The sequence below is a fragment of the Alosa alosa genome, chromosome 9 (genome assembly GCF_017589495.1).
Source record: "Alosa alosa isolate M-15738 ecotype Scorff River chromosome 9, AALO_Geno_1.1, whole genome shotgun sequence".
NCBI lineage: Eukaryota > Metazoa > Chordata > Actinopteri > Clupeiformes > Clupeidae > Alosa > Alosa alosa.
The window spans coordinates 28753697-28769379 of NC_063197.1; the positions used below are offsets into that span (position 1 = coordinate 28753697).

Here is a 15683-nt window from a genome sequence, read left to right on the forward strand (position 1 = left end):
TTCAGAGCAAAGAAAATAAAACCACAGGCACACAAACGATGGCATCATGTCGACTGCATCACTGTACATGATATTCATAAAGACAGTCTGTGGATCTGAGGAGTAGAATTACGGAGAGAAAAAGCACAATGCCACCAGTCCCTCCCTCACACAAGTCCATAAGTCATTTAATGCATCGAAGGGTGGACAATATATAAAAGATAACAACATTACAATTTCATGAAACATCTTTTTTTTAAAAAATCATATTCTTTTCTATAGCATACTCATACAGTATACTGGACTGGGGGTTCCATGGCAATCCCCTTCATATGATGAGCAATGTCGCAGTATTACCACTAGGGGCAGCATTTCATAACGGTTTCCCAAAAAGGAGACTTTTATTAAACAACCCTTCATCTCTGATTGCAGTGGGGCTCTGGCTGAATTAGGTTGGTGATGTTCCCACTTTTGGCACTACCTATGGGGGCATGAGTCAGTCCCCCCCCCCCGGGACCTGTGTCTCGAGTCCCCCCCCCACAATCCTCTTCCTCCTCTTCCACAAGGTTAACTCAAGAGTGCTAATGCAATTGCCTCCTGATTTAGGTTTCAGCCTGGGTGTCTGGGTGGCGCTTGCTCGAGCGGGTGGATGTCCTGTCCACCCCACCACCACCACCACCACCACCACCACCACTGCCACACTGCCCCTCCCTCTTCCAGTCACGTCTCTGCTGATCTTCTCAGGGGCTCATCACACTATTAAATAGCTGCGATGTACTTTGCCTAATCAGGCATGTTTAGTGACACAGTGTTCCAGAGAGGGGGAAAAAAGAGAGTGACAATGGAGATGGAAATGAAAAGAAAGAGAGAGAGAGAGAGTGCATGGATGGATGAACGGAGGAGGGAGTACTAATTCACTCAGCACTTAAGGAAGTCCGGCTATGGGGTTGGGGGAGGGGGCACTAAAACAGTATGGAATGCACAAAAGAAGTTCCAACTCACACACTACTGGCACACAGTATGCACATGTATAGGCCACACACACACACACACAAACACACACACAAACAAGCACATTTACACACAAACACACACACACAAGCACATTTACACTTGACTCCTGCCTCCGACTCAGTCATGCATTGGCACTTATATCATGCCCTTCCACTTCATTGATGTCTTTCTCCATTCTACTTGGCTGGCTTTAGTCCTGCCTATTATAAGACAAACAAGTGCTCCCTCCATCACCTCTTGACCCCCCAACCTCACGCTCTGGTTCTCCTAGACATCCACATACACACACACACACACACACACACACACACACACACACACACACACACACACAAACACACTCAAATTAGACCCAGACGGATCTCCCTATTAGCCTGTTCTGTCTCATGTGGTTGGGAGGGTTGGTGGGATGTGCCTGGCTGATTCCACAGTAGCATAAACCAAAGAGCCCCCCCTACCCACCACACACACACACACACTTTAGTCGCCCCTAAAAAGCTGTGAGCAGGTGCTGCTGAGTCTACCATCGTCTCTGCTGACAGCCAGCCCCAACAGCCCTCCTCCTCCTCCACCTCCTCCTCCTCCACCTCCTCCTCCTCCACCTCCTCCTCCTCCACCTCCTCCTCCTCCACCTCCTCCTCCTCCACCTCCTCCTCCTCCTCCTCCTCCTCCTCCACCTCCTCCTCCTCCACCTCCTCCTCCTCCACCTCCTCCTCCTCCACCTCCTCCTCCTCCACCTCCTCCTCCTCCACCTCCTCCTCCTCCACCTCCTCCTCCTCCACCTCCTCCTCCTCCACCTCCTCCTCCTCCACCTCCTCCTCCTCCACCTCCTCCTCCTCCACCTCCTCCTCCTCCACCTCCTCCTCCTCCACCTCCTCCTCCTCCACCTCCTCCTCCTCCACCTCCTCCTCCTCCACCTCCTCCTCCTCCTCCTCCTCCTCCTCCACCTCCTCCTCCTCCACCTCCTCCTCCTCCTCCTCCTCCTCCTCCACCTCCTCCTCCTCCTCCTCCTCCTCCTCCACCTCCTCCTCCTCCACCTCCTCCTCCTCCACCTCCTCCTCCTCCACCTCCTCCTCCTCCACCTCCTCCTCCTCCACCTCCTCCTCCTCCACCTCCTCCTCCTCCACCTCCTCCTCCTCCACCTCCTCCTCCTCTTCCTCCACCTCCTCCACCTCCTCTTCCTCCTCCACCTCCTCCTCCTCCACCTCCTCCTCCTCCACCTCCTCCTCCTCCACCTCCTCCTCCTCCTCCTCCTCCTTTTCTTCCACCTCCTCCTTCTTCTCCTCCATCTCCTCCTCCTCCACCTCCTCCTCCTCCACCTCCTCCTCCTCCACCTCCTCCTCCTCCACCTCCTCCTCCTCCACCTCCTCCTCCTCCACCTCCTCCTCCTCCACCTCCTCCTCCTCCACCTCCTCCTCCTCCACCTCCTCCTCCTCCACCTCCTCCTCCTCCACCTCCTCCTCCTCCACCTCCTCCTCCTCCACCTCCTCCTCCTCCACCTCCTCCTCCTCCACCTCCTCCTCCTCCACCTCCTCCTCCTCCACCTCCTCCTCCTCCACCTCCTCCTCCTCCACCTCCTCCTCCTCCACCTCCTCCTCCTCCACCTCCTCCTCCTCCACCTCCTCCTCCTCCACCTCCTCCTCCTCCACCTCCTCCTCCTCCTCCTCCTGCACCTCCACCTCCTCCTGCACCTCCACCTTCTCCTCCTCCTCCTCCTCCTCCTCCTCCTCCTCCTCCTCCCCCTCCTCCTCCTCCACCTCCTCCTCCTCCACCTCCTCCTCCTCCACCTCCTCCTCCTCCACCTCCTCCTCCTCCACCTCCTCCTCCTCCACCTCCTCCTCCTCCACCTCCTCCTCCTCCACCTCCTCCTCCTCCACCTCCTCCTCCTCCACCTCCTCCTCCTCCACCTCCTCCTCCTCCACCTCCTCCTCCTCCACCTCCTCCTCCTCCACCTCCTACTCCTCCACCTCCTCCTCCTACTCCTCCACCTCCTCCTCCTCCACCTCCTCCTCCTCCACCTCCTCCTCCTCCTCCTCCTCCTCCTCCACCTCCTCATCCTCCACCTCCTCCTCCTCCACCTCCTCCTCCTCCCTCCCGCCCGCATCCCGACGCCTCTGACTCTTAACGGCTATTTGTTGGTTTCGCCTGGCCTGGGGACAAGGGGCTCCAGTGTCGGACCGGCTTGAATGCAGCTCCCCGGCAGCGAAGCCGGGCCCTACAGCCACGTCTCACATTCCAGTGAATGGGGTCCGGGGTGGTGCACTCCACTGCATGCCACAGGGCAGGGTCGGGTCAGCGAGAGAGAGAGAGAGAGAGAGAGAGAGAAAGGGGGAGGAAGGGAGGGATGGAGAGTGAGAAAGACAAAAGGAGGGAGGAGAAAGAGAGAAATTCATGGAGGAAAGAAAGGGAGCGACTGTTTGGAGAGGAAGAGGTGGAGGAAGAGTTTCTGGGAAATCTCCTTTTCTTATCTTGACACAACAACAAAAAAAACAAACACGATGACGGCAAGAAGATGGCGTGACAACTGAACATACAAAATAGGCGAAGTTTCAGAAAGAGCACAAAATTAGAAATTAGAAGTGATATGTGTCCATGAGATGCAGCTCCCCTCACCGCATGTGAACAGACCCTCAGGCTGTAATGACCCCCCACCACCCCAATGTCTCTTCCAGGTCAGCTCCCCTCCGGGTCAAGTCCTGGGTCGTGGGGAAAGACCCCCCCCCCCACCCCCTGTGCCCATGGGCACCCTCCCCATGACAGTTAAACAGTCACTCATCTGATTGCACAGCACACAGGGCTTAGAGTCACATGGTCAGCTCCTCAGCTCTGCTTGCTCTCCTCCCCTAGCCTCGGCCACCACATTATCAACTCACTCAGCTGACATCAAACTCAGCTTCTTCGCTTACAGAATCTCCAGTGTTTGTACAACCGTCTCTGTCTGTTTGCACATGTGTGTATGTGTGTGTGTGTGTGTGTACAGTATGTGTGTGTGTGTGTGTGTGTGTGTGTGTGTGTGTGTGTATTTGTGTTCACATTAAGACAGGATGCCGAGTGTATTGTCACAGCTCACTCCAGACTCGGTCTGGGAAACACATGCCACACACACACACACACACACACACACACACACACACACACACACACACACACACACACACACAGTGAGCGATGAACAGAAACACTGGTAGGGGAGAGATGAGAGAAGAGGAGGGGATCATAGAGGGGCTGCACACACAGCCAGACCTTTTCCCCCACAACTGGAGCTGACTGAAACAGCCATCAAAGCAGCACATACAGCCTACAGTATGTCCGAGAACTGTGTGTGTGTGTGTGTGTGTGTGTGTGTGTGTGTGTGTGTGTTTGTGTGATCCACAGAGCCTACAGAATCTCTTCCTTCCCATGGTCCTTTGCAGATCCTTAAAAGAAAATGTCTGATGGCAGCTTTGTGGTGCGAGGCTGTTTCATGTCTTTCCCGGTGCCGAAGAATGGTTGAGCCACCTTTAGGCAGCCCAACTTCTTTCCTGTCACTTGCTAATGCTCTCTCTCTTCTCTCTCTCTCTCTCTCTCTCTCTCTCTCTCTCTCTCTCTCACTGCCTTCTTGCTCTTTGCTCTATCTTCTCTATTCTCATTCCTTTCCTCCCTCCCCCTCTCTCTCGCTTTATCTCTGTGAAGATCTGACTGGCTCTTCGAGTCCTGCAGTCACAGCGTGGAGTCACAGGGTGGGTGTGTGTGTGTGTGTGTGTGTGTGTGTGTGTGAAGCCTCGGGGTAAGAGCGAGAGTGAACACAACACACACTGCTATTCTGTAGGGCAGGAGGGGGTGAGACAGTGACACTGAGAGTCTGGATTAGATTTTTTCTTTTTTGGTGGGGGGGCTGGGAGGCTGGATTTGGGGGGGGGTGTGTGTAGGTGAGATTCAGAGCGAGACATTGGAGGGCTGAAAGGGTGTGTGTGTGTGTGTGTGTGTTGGGGGGAGGAAGATGGGCTCTTTCTCGGCAGTGTCAGAGAGTAGGCTCTGCGTTAATGTCCTCACTGGCCGTTGGGGGTGCGTTCCCCAACGCCCTTCCCCCCCAGCAGGTGGCTGAAGTCGGACAGCTCCCCCAGCCCTCGTGGGGGGTGATGGTGGTGATGGTGGGACCCCCTCACGATGGCGGAGGAGGGGCGCTGGGACTGCGTTGTTGTCTGCTGCTGCTGCTGCTGCTGCTGCTGCGTCTGCTGGAGGGCGTAGTGCAGCCGGTGGCCTGCGGGGGCAGCGTTGTTGCTGTTGCTGAAGTTGAGCCCGTCGTGGGTCCAGCGCGGCTCGGCCAGATTCGGGCCTATGCGGTTGGGCCGACACCACCCGGGCCAGCGGTCAGGGCTTAATTCTGGGCGGGACGGGTAGTACCGGTCACGGAAAGGCGCAGACGGGAGGCCGCTGCTGCCGCCCCTGCGGCGCGTCCCTGTGGCTGAGGATGAGGAAGCACTCGCGCTCGCCGGGCCTCTGTGCCACCATGTCGGGGCCCATGTCGTCTCCACCGTGCCGCCCGATGCCTCCGCCGCCGCCCTGCGGGTACTTGTGTCTCTGGAAGATGACCGCCGTGCTGCCGGGGGGGCAGGGGGTGCCCACGGTGGTCAGCACCGGCTGGCCCTGCTCCCAGTCCAGCTCGGACAGGTGCACGTTGGGGGACGGCCGCTTCTGCTGCTGCGGCGTCTGCTCGGGTGTGGGCAGCCCGTTGTGCACGGGCGGTTCTCCAGCATGAAGGCCGGGTCGGCCGCCCCTCGCTGTCACGCCATCACTGACCCGGGCTGGGCGGCCCTGGCCCAGCATGCTCTGCTCCTTGTCCCCTTTGCCCCGCTGGCGACCCGAGCCGGCCCGACGCTGGCACTGCCGGTGCTTGTGGCTCATGATCCAGCACACCATCAGGCCCGACAGCACCGCCCCGGTGGAGAAGGCCGAAACTGCAGACACCACCAGCAGGTTCAGGGACACCAGACCGTCGGGCTCCTCTATGAAGCTCTCCTGTAGAAGACCTGTGAGAGAGTGAGAGAGAGAGAGAGAGAGAGAGAGAGAGAGAGAGAGAGAGAAGGGAGGGAGAGAGAGAGACAGAGAGGAAAATCATTCTTTTTTGAATTTTATTATTTAGTCAAAAAGGAAACAAAGATATAGCATAGCATAAAAAACTAACTTTAAAACAAATACCTCACCACACCCACAGCCACGGGAGAGATAAAAAGATACAGTGAGATAGAGAGAGAGATGGAAGCATTCAGCAAATCAAAAATCAGCAGAAGCATGCTGTGAAGATCCATTAAGTTTGTTGTGCTTTTTTAAATAACCCTCCCAAACAGCTCCTCCTTCGTCTCTCTTCGTGGGTGGGACACTCCAGAAGGTATGCTCTTAGTGCTAATAGCTAATTGCGCTCATTACCCAAAGTGGATGGTGATTTCAATAGCTGTAATAACTGGTTTCCTGATTGAGAATATCTCCAGGCAAGCCCCGGCTTTGCAACATTAACTTTTCTGTGGAAAATATTTCCCCTTATAAAAGCAGCAGGTAATTACCCAGTCTCAATACTGTATTTACACTTTAAAGACGTATGGACTGCTTATGAACTATAAATAGGATTACATGTGAGTAGGCAATGGAAGCTATTTGTCTCCCTTTCAGCTGCACGAGGGTGATAGAGGGCCTCTTTGAGGGGAGATGAATTATTGAGGAGGGGAGAACGGGAGACCACCGAGCCGGTGTGATGGATCAATTAAGAAAATGTCAGGGAAAAACAAAAAACAACTCTTTGTGGTGTGAGCACCAGGGACTCATATTGACAGAGTGGCACAGAAATGAACAGCTCAGACTCAGGAAAGAGAGGAGTAGAGGGAGTGAGAGGGAGAGAGAGAGAGAAAAGTAGAGAATAGAAAACGAGACAGAGAGAGAGAGAGAGAGAGAGAGAGAAACAAACATGCTGAGTGGCCTTTAGCAAATAGGAGGTACAGCACAGTAAATGTTTCTTAAGGTACATCAACAGGGGAGTGGAAGGCACAGAGACTGTTGGGGGCGGGCGGTATGCCACATCTGGACCCGGGAGGAAATTAATGGCTGTCATTAATGGACCTTTTCAAGCACTTTGTGAACAACAGGGCCACAAAACGTGGGAAGATCCGCTTCACTTAAAAAAGGAAAAAAAAAATACCCCACACAATCACACTTTTATTGTTTGGCAAATTTACTGTCATGGAGACAAATGGCAGCCATTACAGGCAGGTAGAAGGAGCTCGGAGGCACTTAATTAGGCTTAATTCTCAGCCGCCAGGAAACAAAGTGGCTCTTAATGTGAGGCCAATGCAGATGCACCTCGGGTGGTACAACATGAGCCCTTATGACTGAGTCTCTGAGATTCAGTTAAGGCATCCGTTTACGCCAACAAGAAGGTCGGTGTGTGCCGACGGCACGGTCCGGTCTTCCTCCACCATGACTGGCCCAGAAACACACACACACACACAAACACACACACACACACACACACACTCTGCAGAGACTGAGATCCAGAACCAGACCCTTTGAGGAGTCGAGTAGAGCTATTGTGGCCAGTCTGAGGGGCGAACATTCACAAGTAGAAACATAGCAACGCTAACACACACACACACACACACACACACACACACACACACACACACATTACTGACGACACACACACACACACACAAACTCATAAAGCTGCTCAGAGAGGACAGACCGGGAGGGCACCAGAAACACAGCTACACAAACACACTTGGCGGAGGCCAAACAGAGCTCCTGTAGCCACTCAGCGAGGATGGCCGCGACTGGTGGTGGATGTGCACGCAGTGATGTGCTGACGCACTGACAAACCAGCGGCGGCGTGGAAATGAAAGGCGGCTTTCTCCTCCGTCAGACGAGGCTCTCTAGCTCGCCTGCTGTTGTAATCTGTCAAGAGATGATTCTTCTATCGGCCTGCGCCTCTTTATCTCACTCTGCGCTCCTCTCTCCGCCTACTTCTCCTTCCTTGCTCATGCTATCTGCTCTGTTTCTCCGTCTCTGGCAGTCTCTCTGTTCTCCTTCTCACTCTGTTTCTCTCTCTCCCTCTCTTCTTTTACCTCTCTCTCCCTCTCTTCCTTTCCCTCTTTCTCCCTCTCTTCTTTTACCTCTCTCCCTCTCCTCCTTTATCTCGCTCTCCTTTGTTTGTCATCTCTCTTTTCCCCTCTCCATGCTCTCTCTCTCTCTCTCTCCACCCCTGTGCTTTCTTTCCTTCCATATCTGCTCTCTCTCTCCCTATCTCTCTCACTCTTTCTCAGTAGTCTGTGGGTGATCATGATCTTCCCCATGGCTGACTGTCACATGACGATGGCCCAGCATTTCCACTCCAACCCCCCAGCCCACCAGTCCCCTCTTGTGCTTCATGTGCGTCGTCGTTCATCCTCTCATCCAGTCTTTATTTACTCTCAATTTGGCGTTTCCTGGGGCACAGATAAACACATTGCTGGCACTGCAGGTATCCTTTAAACCCTTGCAAACAAACGGCTGATGCACTGGCATTCATTCCTTCTTTCCCTCCTCTCTCTCTTTCCCTCCTCTCTCTCTCTCTCTCCATGGCTAGGTTGCACAGTTGCATAGTTTCTTTCATGTAAATTTGGTGATGGGAAATATGAGTGCATTTCCATCCACTGTGTGAATTAAAAATGGACACCCTCCTAATCAAGGGAGGAGTACTGAACAGCTGTGTGATCAAAACAAGGTTGTCAGGGCAACTTTAACGGAATCATCGAATAATAAACTGCAACAAGTGTGAATTTATGCGAATAAACCCTTTTCCATCAAACTTAGTTGCATTATAGACCCTTTCAAGAGAGTTATCAGCATCATAGTGGGCCCCACAAGACTTCCTTTTTAACATTCCATATGTTATCTTAATGCAGAGAAAGTAGATTGGGGCCCAAATAGAACGTTCAAGCATTGTTTTTGTTTACCTTGTTGAAAGGGTCTATAAGGAATTGCCAATGCCAATGCCAATCAGGAATTAATCCACCCCTCCAGCGATTTCTTAGTCGACTTAACTCGATTTAATGCAAATTCTCAGTCTGGATTTTCTATTTGAATGATCCAAATTCCCATGGGAGGTGGATGGGAACCCAGCTAGTCTTCAGCACTGTGAATTCCTGAGAGGCGTAAATGGAGACTACAGTATACCTTCCCTGTTCATCCGCCCACCTGCGGCCCGGAGACGGGGATGCAAACGGATGAGGCAGAGCTGAGCAATCTCCGCTTTTCAGGCAGCCGCACCACCATGGCTGTTGTTTATCATGGCAGAAAATCAAGACGAGGGGGACAGAGAGAGAGAGAGAGGGAGAGAGTGAGAGACAGAGAGAGAGAGAGAGATAGCGAAAGGGAGAGAGAGAGAGACAGAATGAGACAAAGAGAAAGGGAGAGAGTAAGAAAGAGAGAGGGCGAGAGTAAGAGAGAGAGACAAAGAGAAAAGGAGAAACAGAGAGAGAGATGCGAAAGGAAGAGAGAGAGAAAGAGAGATAGCAAAAGGGAGAGCGAGCGAGACGGTTGCTTTGTTTGCGGTCCTCGTGCATCCCTGCTCAGCCCACACACTTAATGCTGAGAGTAAGGCGGTGAAGCTGGGCTCAGACGATCTCGTTAACATCTGAGGACGACCATAATGGCACTCAGCTGGATTGAATCTCAGTGTTAGTGTTGAGCGGTTTGAATGAGGAACCTGAGATCCTGGCTCTGCCAGAGCATTAAAGAAGCATCTCGCGCTTACCAAGCCAGCGCAAAGAGACCCATCACACGATGGAGGCTCTACTGAGACAGCACGACAGCAGCTACAGTGTGTGTGTGTGTGTGTGTGTGTGTGTGTGTGTGTGTGGGGGTTGCCTGGCCCTCTGATGAAAAGTGCACCATTAAAAAAGTGGGGGAAATCTCATCCCATTTGGAGTGGTGCTACATTTGTCCCTTTTCAATCTCTTTCAATGTCGCGTCCACCCTCCACTCTTTCCTCTCTTCTCTACTTTCTTTCTCTCCCTCTTCCTCTCTTTGGCCGGGAAAAAGATTCATGTGTATTGAAAAGCAGCGGGCCATTAGGGAGAGCTGCCTTTGTGGGCTCCGTATCTGCACTGATGGCTCGGGGATTGAAAGGACGGGAAGGGGATATGGAGGCTGGTCTCTGGGCCTCTCCCGCTCTTTGGACCTCCCAGCAGGGGGCGGACAACACGCTGACCCCTCTTCTCTCCTCTCCTCCTCTATCCTTTCCACTCCTCTCTTTACCTCTCCTCTTCTCTCCTCTCCTCCTCTATCCTTTCCTCTCCTCTCTTTACCTCTCCTCTCCTCTTCTATCCTTTCCACTCCTCTCTTTACCTCTCCTCTCCTCCTCTATCCTTTCCACTCCTCTATCCTTTCCACTCCTCTCTTTACCTCTCCTCTTCTTTCCTTTCCTCCTCTATCCTTTCCACTGCTCTCCCTTCATCTCCTCCTCTATCCTTTCCACTCCTCTATCCTTTCCACTGCTCTCCCTTCATCTCCTCCTCTATCCTTTCCACTCCTCTATCCTTTCCACTCCTCTCCTCTTCTATCCTTTCCACTCCTCTCTTTACCTCTCCTCTCCTCCTCTATCCTTTCCACTCCTCTCCCTTCATCTCCTCTTCTTTCCTTTCCTCCTCTATCCTCTCCTCTCCTCTCTTTACCTCTCCTCTCCTCCTCTATCCTCTCCTCTCCTCTCCTCCGTCTCCTGCTCTCTTATTAAGACGTAATGGTGGCTGCCAGGACTGTCAGCTTGACAAACAGCGAGCGTGTCTTGGAGTTGCAGCTCCAATTACAGCACAACAATGGCAACGAGCTCTGGAGTTAGAGCAGCCATGGAGGCAGAGATGAGGCTTAGCCAGCGGTCCAAACCCCAGTTTGGGTTTGTTTGGATAGGTGTGTGTGTGTGTGTGTGTGTGTGGTTGAGTGTGTGTAGCAATGAGACCTTGCAACGGTCCAAACCACAGTGGTCTGGGTTTGTTTGGGTTTGTTTGGGTCAGTCTCCTGTGTGTGTGTGTGTGTGTGTGTGTGTGTGTGTATTTAGGGTAGGGGGCTATTATGCTTTCCAAGTGTCGATGCCAAGACCCACAGCCACTCTTATTAAGCCTTTCCAGTTGACATCTGCCGTTGATCTTCAATCAGTGCCCTGCATCTGTAGCCTTTACAGTTCACCCCAAGTTCTCCTGTTGCTTTCCATCTCCCTCTTTCTTTGTCTGTCTCTAGAACCATCACTTTCTTTCTGTCTGTCTGTCTGTCTCTAGAACCATCTCTTTCTTTCTGTCTGTCTGTCTGTCTCTAGAACTAACTCTCTCTCTTTCTTTCTGTCTCTAGAACTATCTATCTCTTTCTGTCTGTCTGTCTTTTTCACCATCCCACTGTCCCTGTGGCATCTCCTTTAATCGTTTCCCTGTTGTGTCTCCAGCGATATCCCTCATTTCCCCTAGCATCTCTCTCTCTCTCTTTCTCTCTCTCTCTTTCTCTCCCTCCCTCTTTTGCCTTTGCCATGGCCGGCGCTGCCGCTGCCAAACAGGGTTGCTAATGACAGGCCTGCCCCGAGCGAGGGCCCCCATTTAAGATTCACGTCATTAAGAACCCAGGCGGCGTATAGATCCTCTTGGCCCCTGCGTTGCAAATTGGCAGCCCTTTGAGCGGATCCTTATTGATTTTCAGGCCCTAACAATGTGTCAGTGGGCGCGCTTGCGGTGGTGAGGCGATTGGAAACGCAGACTTGCCTGGTTGGTGGCGGCGGTGTTGGTGGTGGTGTGTGTGGCGGGTGGTGTGTGTGTGTGAGGTGGGGTGGGGTGGGAGAGAGGTGGAGCCATGCCAAGCTGGTTAGTGGTTAGCTGGCGTGTCCATCACCTCTGCCTGCTGGTGGCGTTGAGGGTGCTGGGCGCTACGTGAGTCACGTTGGCATGTGTTGCTCTGCGAGGTGACACAGCATGCATGCCCAGGAGAGGGAGACTACATGCAGGCCAGTTAGCAGGCACGCATCACTGAACCCACTCATTATCCCACCCAATCTCTCTCTCTGTATCTCTCTCTCTCTCTCTCTCTCTCTGTATCTCTCTCTCTCTCTCTCTCTCTCTGTATCTCTCTCTCTCACTGTCAGTGTCTGTCTCTCTGCGTTGTCGCTGCATTTGCCTTTTTTCTCTGTTTTCCTGCTGCTAAATAACTGGAGGCTGTTTTGCTCCCTCTATCCCTCCCTCTCTCTCCACTCCTCCCTCTCTCTCCATCTTTCCTTTTTTTATCTCTCTCTGTCCCTTTCTCCATCTCTCTCTCTCTCTGTCTTTCTGTGTTTTAAGGTGATTTTTGATCCATGCAATGGTTCAATAAAAGGGGTTTTAAAAGTAAAAGTCTCTCTGTCTCTCTCTGTCCCACTTTCCCTGACTCATGTGCTGTCACCCTCACTGCATTGTGGGCAGGCATCTGTATCACAACCCAGACAAATTGGAACGGGAGACCACAGCTAAAACCCTCCTAAATTACTAGCATAGTGTTTACTTGCAAGAGCATGGTCCTGCCATTTATAGTTCCTCAGACAGTACTGACACAGCAATAACGTCCATGGCAAGAACCAATAAAATGGCTACATTCAAGCACGCTAACCTATTGATCAATAAAGCATTGACCTTCATGAGTAGTCTCAGTCTGTTTTCAATTAGCATTCACCCGTGCTGTTCAAATAAAGAAAAAGGCCACATCGTTCGTGCTGTGTTAGTGCGTGGTTGTTACTGGGTTCATTTTAACTGGCCCTTAACCAAGCAGTCTCCATTTCAGCATAATTGCGCGCTGTATAGTGGCATAAACTTATCAATGCGAGACTGCGGAGGATGTTTAAATGAGAGCCGAGCGCTTGCTGATTTAACGGCATTCTTACATGTGGAGGCAAATTAGCTGGTTAGGAAACAGATTTGTGTTTTTAATCCACCTGGTTTGTTTTTAATTCAGTGTGTTTTTTTTAAGCCTACCTCATGCATTATATGAATACTGCCATTCTTTAGCAATGCTTCAATTAGCACACATTTTTTCCCCTTTCTGTTAATGCTGAATCCTGCTGAATGTTTTTTCCCCCTGGCACGACAAAGTGCTGCTTAAAGTGGTAACAAGGTTGTGGATGTTAACAGCTTCAGCTGTGTTTAATCTCACCAACCAGCTCACGTCCGCAAATGACGAGGACTAAATGGCTTTCAATCATGTTCCTTTCCGAGGGAAGTTAGAGCGCTTTCCCTCGGCTACCCTGAGGTTGCAACACCAGCCCCAGTGTAATTGATATCCTCAATTTTAGGTGCGAAGGCGAGGCACGCACACATGAATCTAATAACAGATATTCAGCAGGTATGTCAGTGGCCATAAACTGAAAATAACGCCACACTATTCTTTAATGACCCTCCTGGGAGGAGAGAGGTTTGGCGGGGGGGTGGGGGAGGGTCCTGTCTGATGTTTTCAACAGCCATATAACTCGTCATTCCAAAAGTTAATTTCTCTCCCTTGCACCAGGCATAAATTTTCCGGAGGAGCCACGAGCACTGCATTAGATTAACACCAGCTGAACTCACACGGTTATTTGTTTGGAATAGCATACCAGTGGGCGTTGATACTTTGTGTGCAAAGGGAACTTATGTTGTCCCATTATAAATATCTGTATGTGTGTGTGTGTGTGTGTGTGTGTGTGTGTGTGGGGGGGGGGGGGGCATTTTTCAGCCCTGGGTGGGTCTCCCGCCTTCTCTAGTTAAAGAGCTCAGTGGGAACGATGAAGTCTGTTTCTCGGCTCAGGCGCTGATTTGAGCCCCACATTTAATAAAGCTCTTTCGCACTGCACGACGAATTTACACCAAAGCTGTTCAATAAGGCTCCGTTACATGGGCAGACCTTGAGCCGGCAAGGTGTGCTGCTAGCGAGGTTCAGTTCCTCGGGCTCCGCTGTGTGTCTGATAAACGCGACTGAATCCTCTCCCTTTAAAGAGATCGATACGGCCACGCCGATGACAGGCCGGGGCGAGGCTGAGGCTGAGGCTGAGGCGAGCCGAGCGCACTGGAGCGCGATGCTCAGCAGTAGAGCTTGTTACCTGCCTGATGCACCTGCTGTAGGAGTTCATCAGCGACTGAGGCCAACAGCTGTGGGCCGGCACAGAGCAAGGACTCGGAGTGCGTCTGGAATGACACAGGCTTGTGAGTGTGTGTATGCGTGTATGTGTGTGTGTGTGTATGTGTGTGTGTGTGCGAGGGGGGCGTGTGTGTGTGAGGAATGGCACTGCCCTGAGATCCACGCTGGGGCTCGTTGTTTTTTTTCCTCCAGCCCGAGGCGACTGCTGTGGCTCCCGTCCGTCAGCGCTCAGACACTTTCGCAGGGACTTGAAGCGAATTTGTGTGTGAGGGATTCTTTATGGCGCTGTCAACGCCACCGCGGATGACACATTTCGCTGTGTGTGCTTGAGAGCTACGGGGCCCACGGGTGGCAGCTGTTGTCCTTTTCGTGCTCCTCCTCCAACACCCCCCCACCCCACACACACACACACACACACACACACAGTCACACACACACACGCTCAATCACGCTGACTGATGAAAGCCTGGGCCAACAAGAAACTCCTCCCTGAACCCCCCCCCCATCTCTCCCTCAGGTATCTCATGTGAGCGATACTTCCCATCTTCCCTGTGAAGAGTCAAACAGTCTCCTCCTCACCCCCACATGAAAGAGGACGGGCCCTGGAGGAGCGGCTCAAACGCCCCTCTTCAGATATCCAAAGCTGGTATGGTACTCTCCAGAGTTCCCCTCCTCTCATCCCACACACACACCTGACTCTCCATCAAAGATGACACACTGGGTGTTCCATTGCACACACACACACACACACACACACACACACACACACACACACACACACACACACACACACACACACTCCACTCTTGCGAGTTGAAACACGCAAGCCCCTCATATTTCACACGGCCCGATCCTTTCAACTTAAAACTCTGTGGAATGGGTGGCAGGCCTCTTGTGAGGTTTCATCCACTCGCTTGCTCGCTATCGAGTTTCTCGGACTGCCATAGCGCCCTGCCTTGATCCAGGCATGAGAGGAACGGCCTTGGCCAGCAGGTCAGAAATGCCTGAGACAGGCCCTCTGCCCTGGACTAAGATGGACTGCCTCAGGCTCCCCAGGCACAGAGCACATTCATCTCGAGGCTGCCCCTTCCCTTTACACTAACACTAACAACTCTCTTACTGTGTAAACACAGACACGCACACACACACACACACACACACACACACACACACACACACACACACACACACACACACACACACACACACACACACAGCTAGATTCCGGAGGGGTGCTTGTGCTAACCCAAACCAATTAAAGGGACCTGCTTCAGTAAATTTGCCAAGACGTGTGTTTGCGTGTGTGTGTGTGTGTGAGTGTGTGTGTGTGTGTGTGTGTGTGTGTGTGTGTGTGTGTGTGTGTGTGTGTGTGTGTGTAATCCCCTTTGTATACACCTCTGCACAGCCAAGATGGCAGCCAAGGCTGAAGGGGATTATATGTTCAAATATCAGCCTCTACCTATCTGGTAAAATGGTTGTAACATTAATATGTTCAAATATCAGCCTCTACCTAATATGTTCAAATATCAGCCACTACCTATCTGGTAAGGTGGTTGTAACATTAATATGTT

General features: G+C 52.2%; 2 protein-coding genes across 2 annotated transcripts in view; one reads left to right on the forward strand and one right to left on the reverse strand.

Annotated features, from left to right (window-relative positions):
• Positions 1–920: 920 nt before the first annotated feature.
• LOC125300776 (uncharacterized protein DDB_G0271670-like) lies at positions 921–3111 on the forward strand. The gene is made up of 2 exons (XM_048252906.1): positions 921–949; positions 1536–3111. Exons 1-2 carry the CDS (start codon positions 921–923, stop codon positions 3109–3111), a joined length of 1605 nt encoding a protein of 534 aa, XP_048108863.1.
• A 1504-nt stretch (positions 3112–4615) lies between these two features.
• The window catches only part of sema6bb (sema domain, transmembrane domain (TM), and cytoplasmic domain, (semaphorin) 6Bb), a 131126-nt gene continuing 120058 nt past the window's right edge, over positions 4616–15683 (reverse strand). The window contains exons 17-18 of the mRNA XM_048252907.1: positions 5384–6002; positions 4616–5349 (exon numbers count right to left, since the gene is read on the reverse strand). Coding sequence (XP_048108864.1) covers positions 5022–5349; positions 5384–6002 — 947 coding nt within the window. The 3' untranslated portion in view covers positions 4616–5021. The remainder of the gene's footprint in view (positions 5350–5383; positions 6003–15683) is intronic.

Coding starts and splice junctions, on each gene's coding strand:
- LOC125300776 (XM_048252906.1), top strand. CDS start 921: ATGGGGTTGGGGGAGGGGGCACTAAAACA. Junction 950..1,535: donor GGGGAGGGGGCACTAAAACA/GTATGGAATGCA, acceptor CTCTGCTGACAG/CCAGCCCCAACAGCCCTCCT.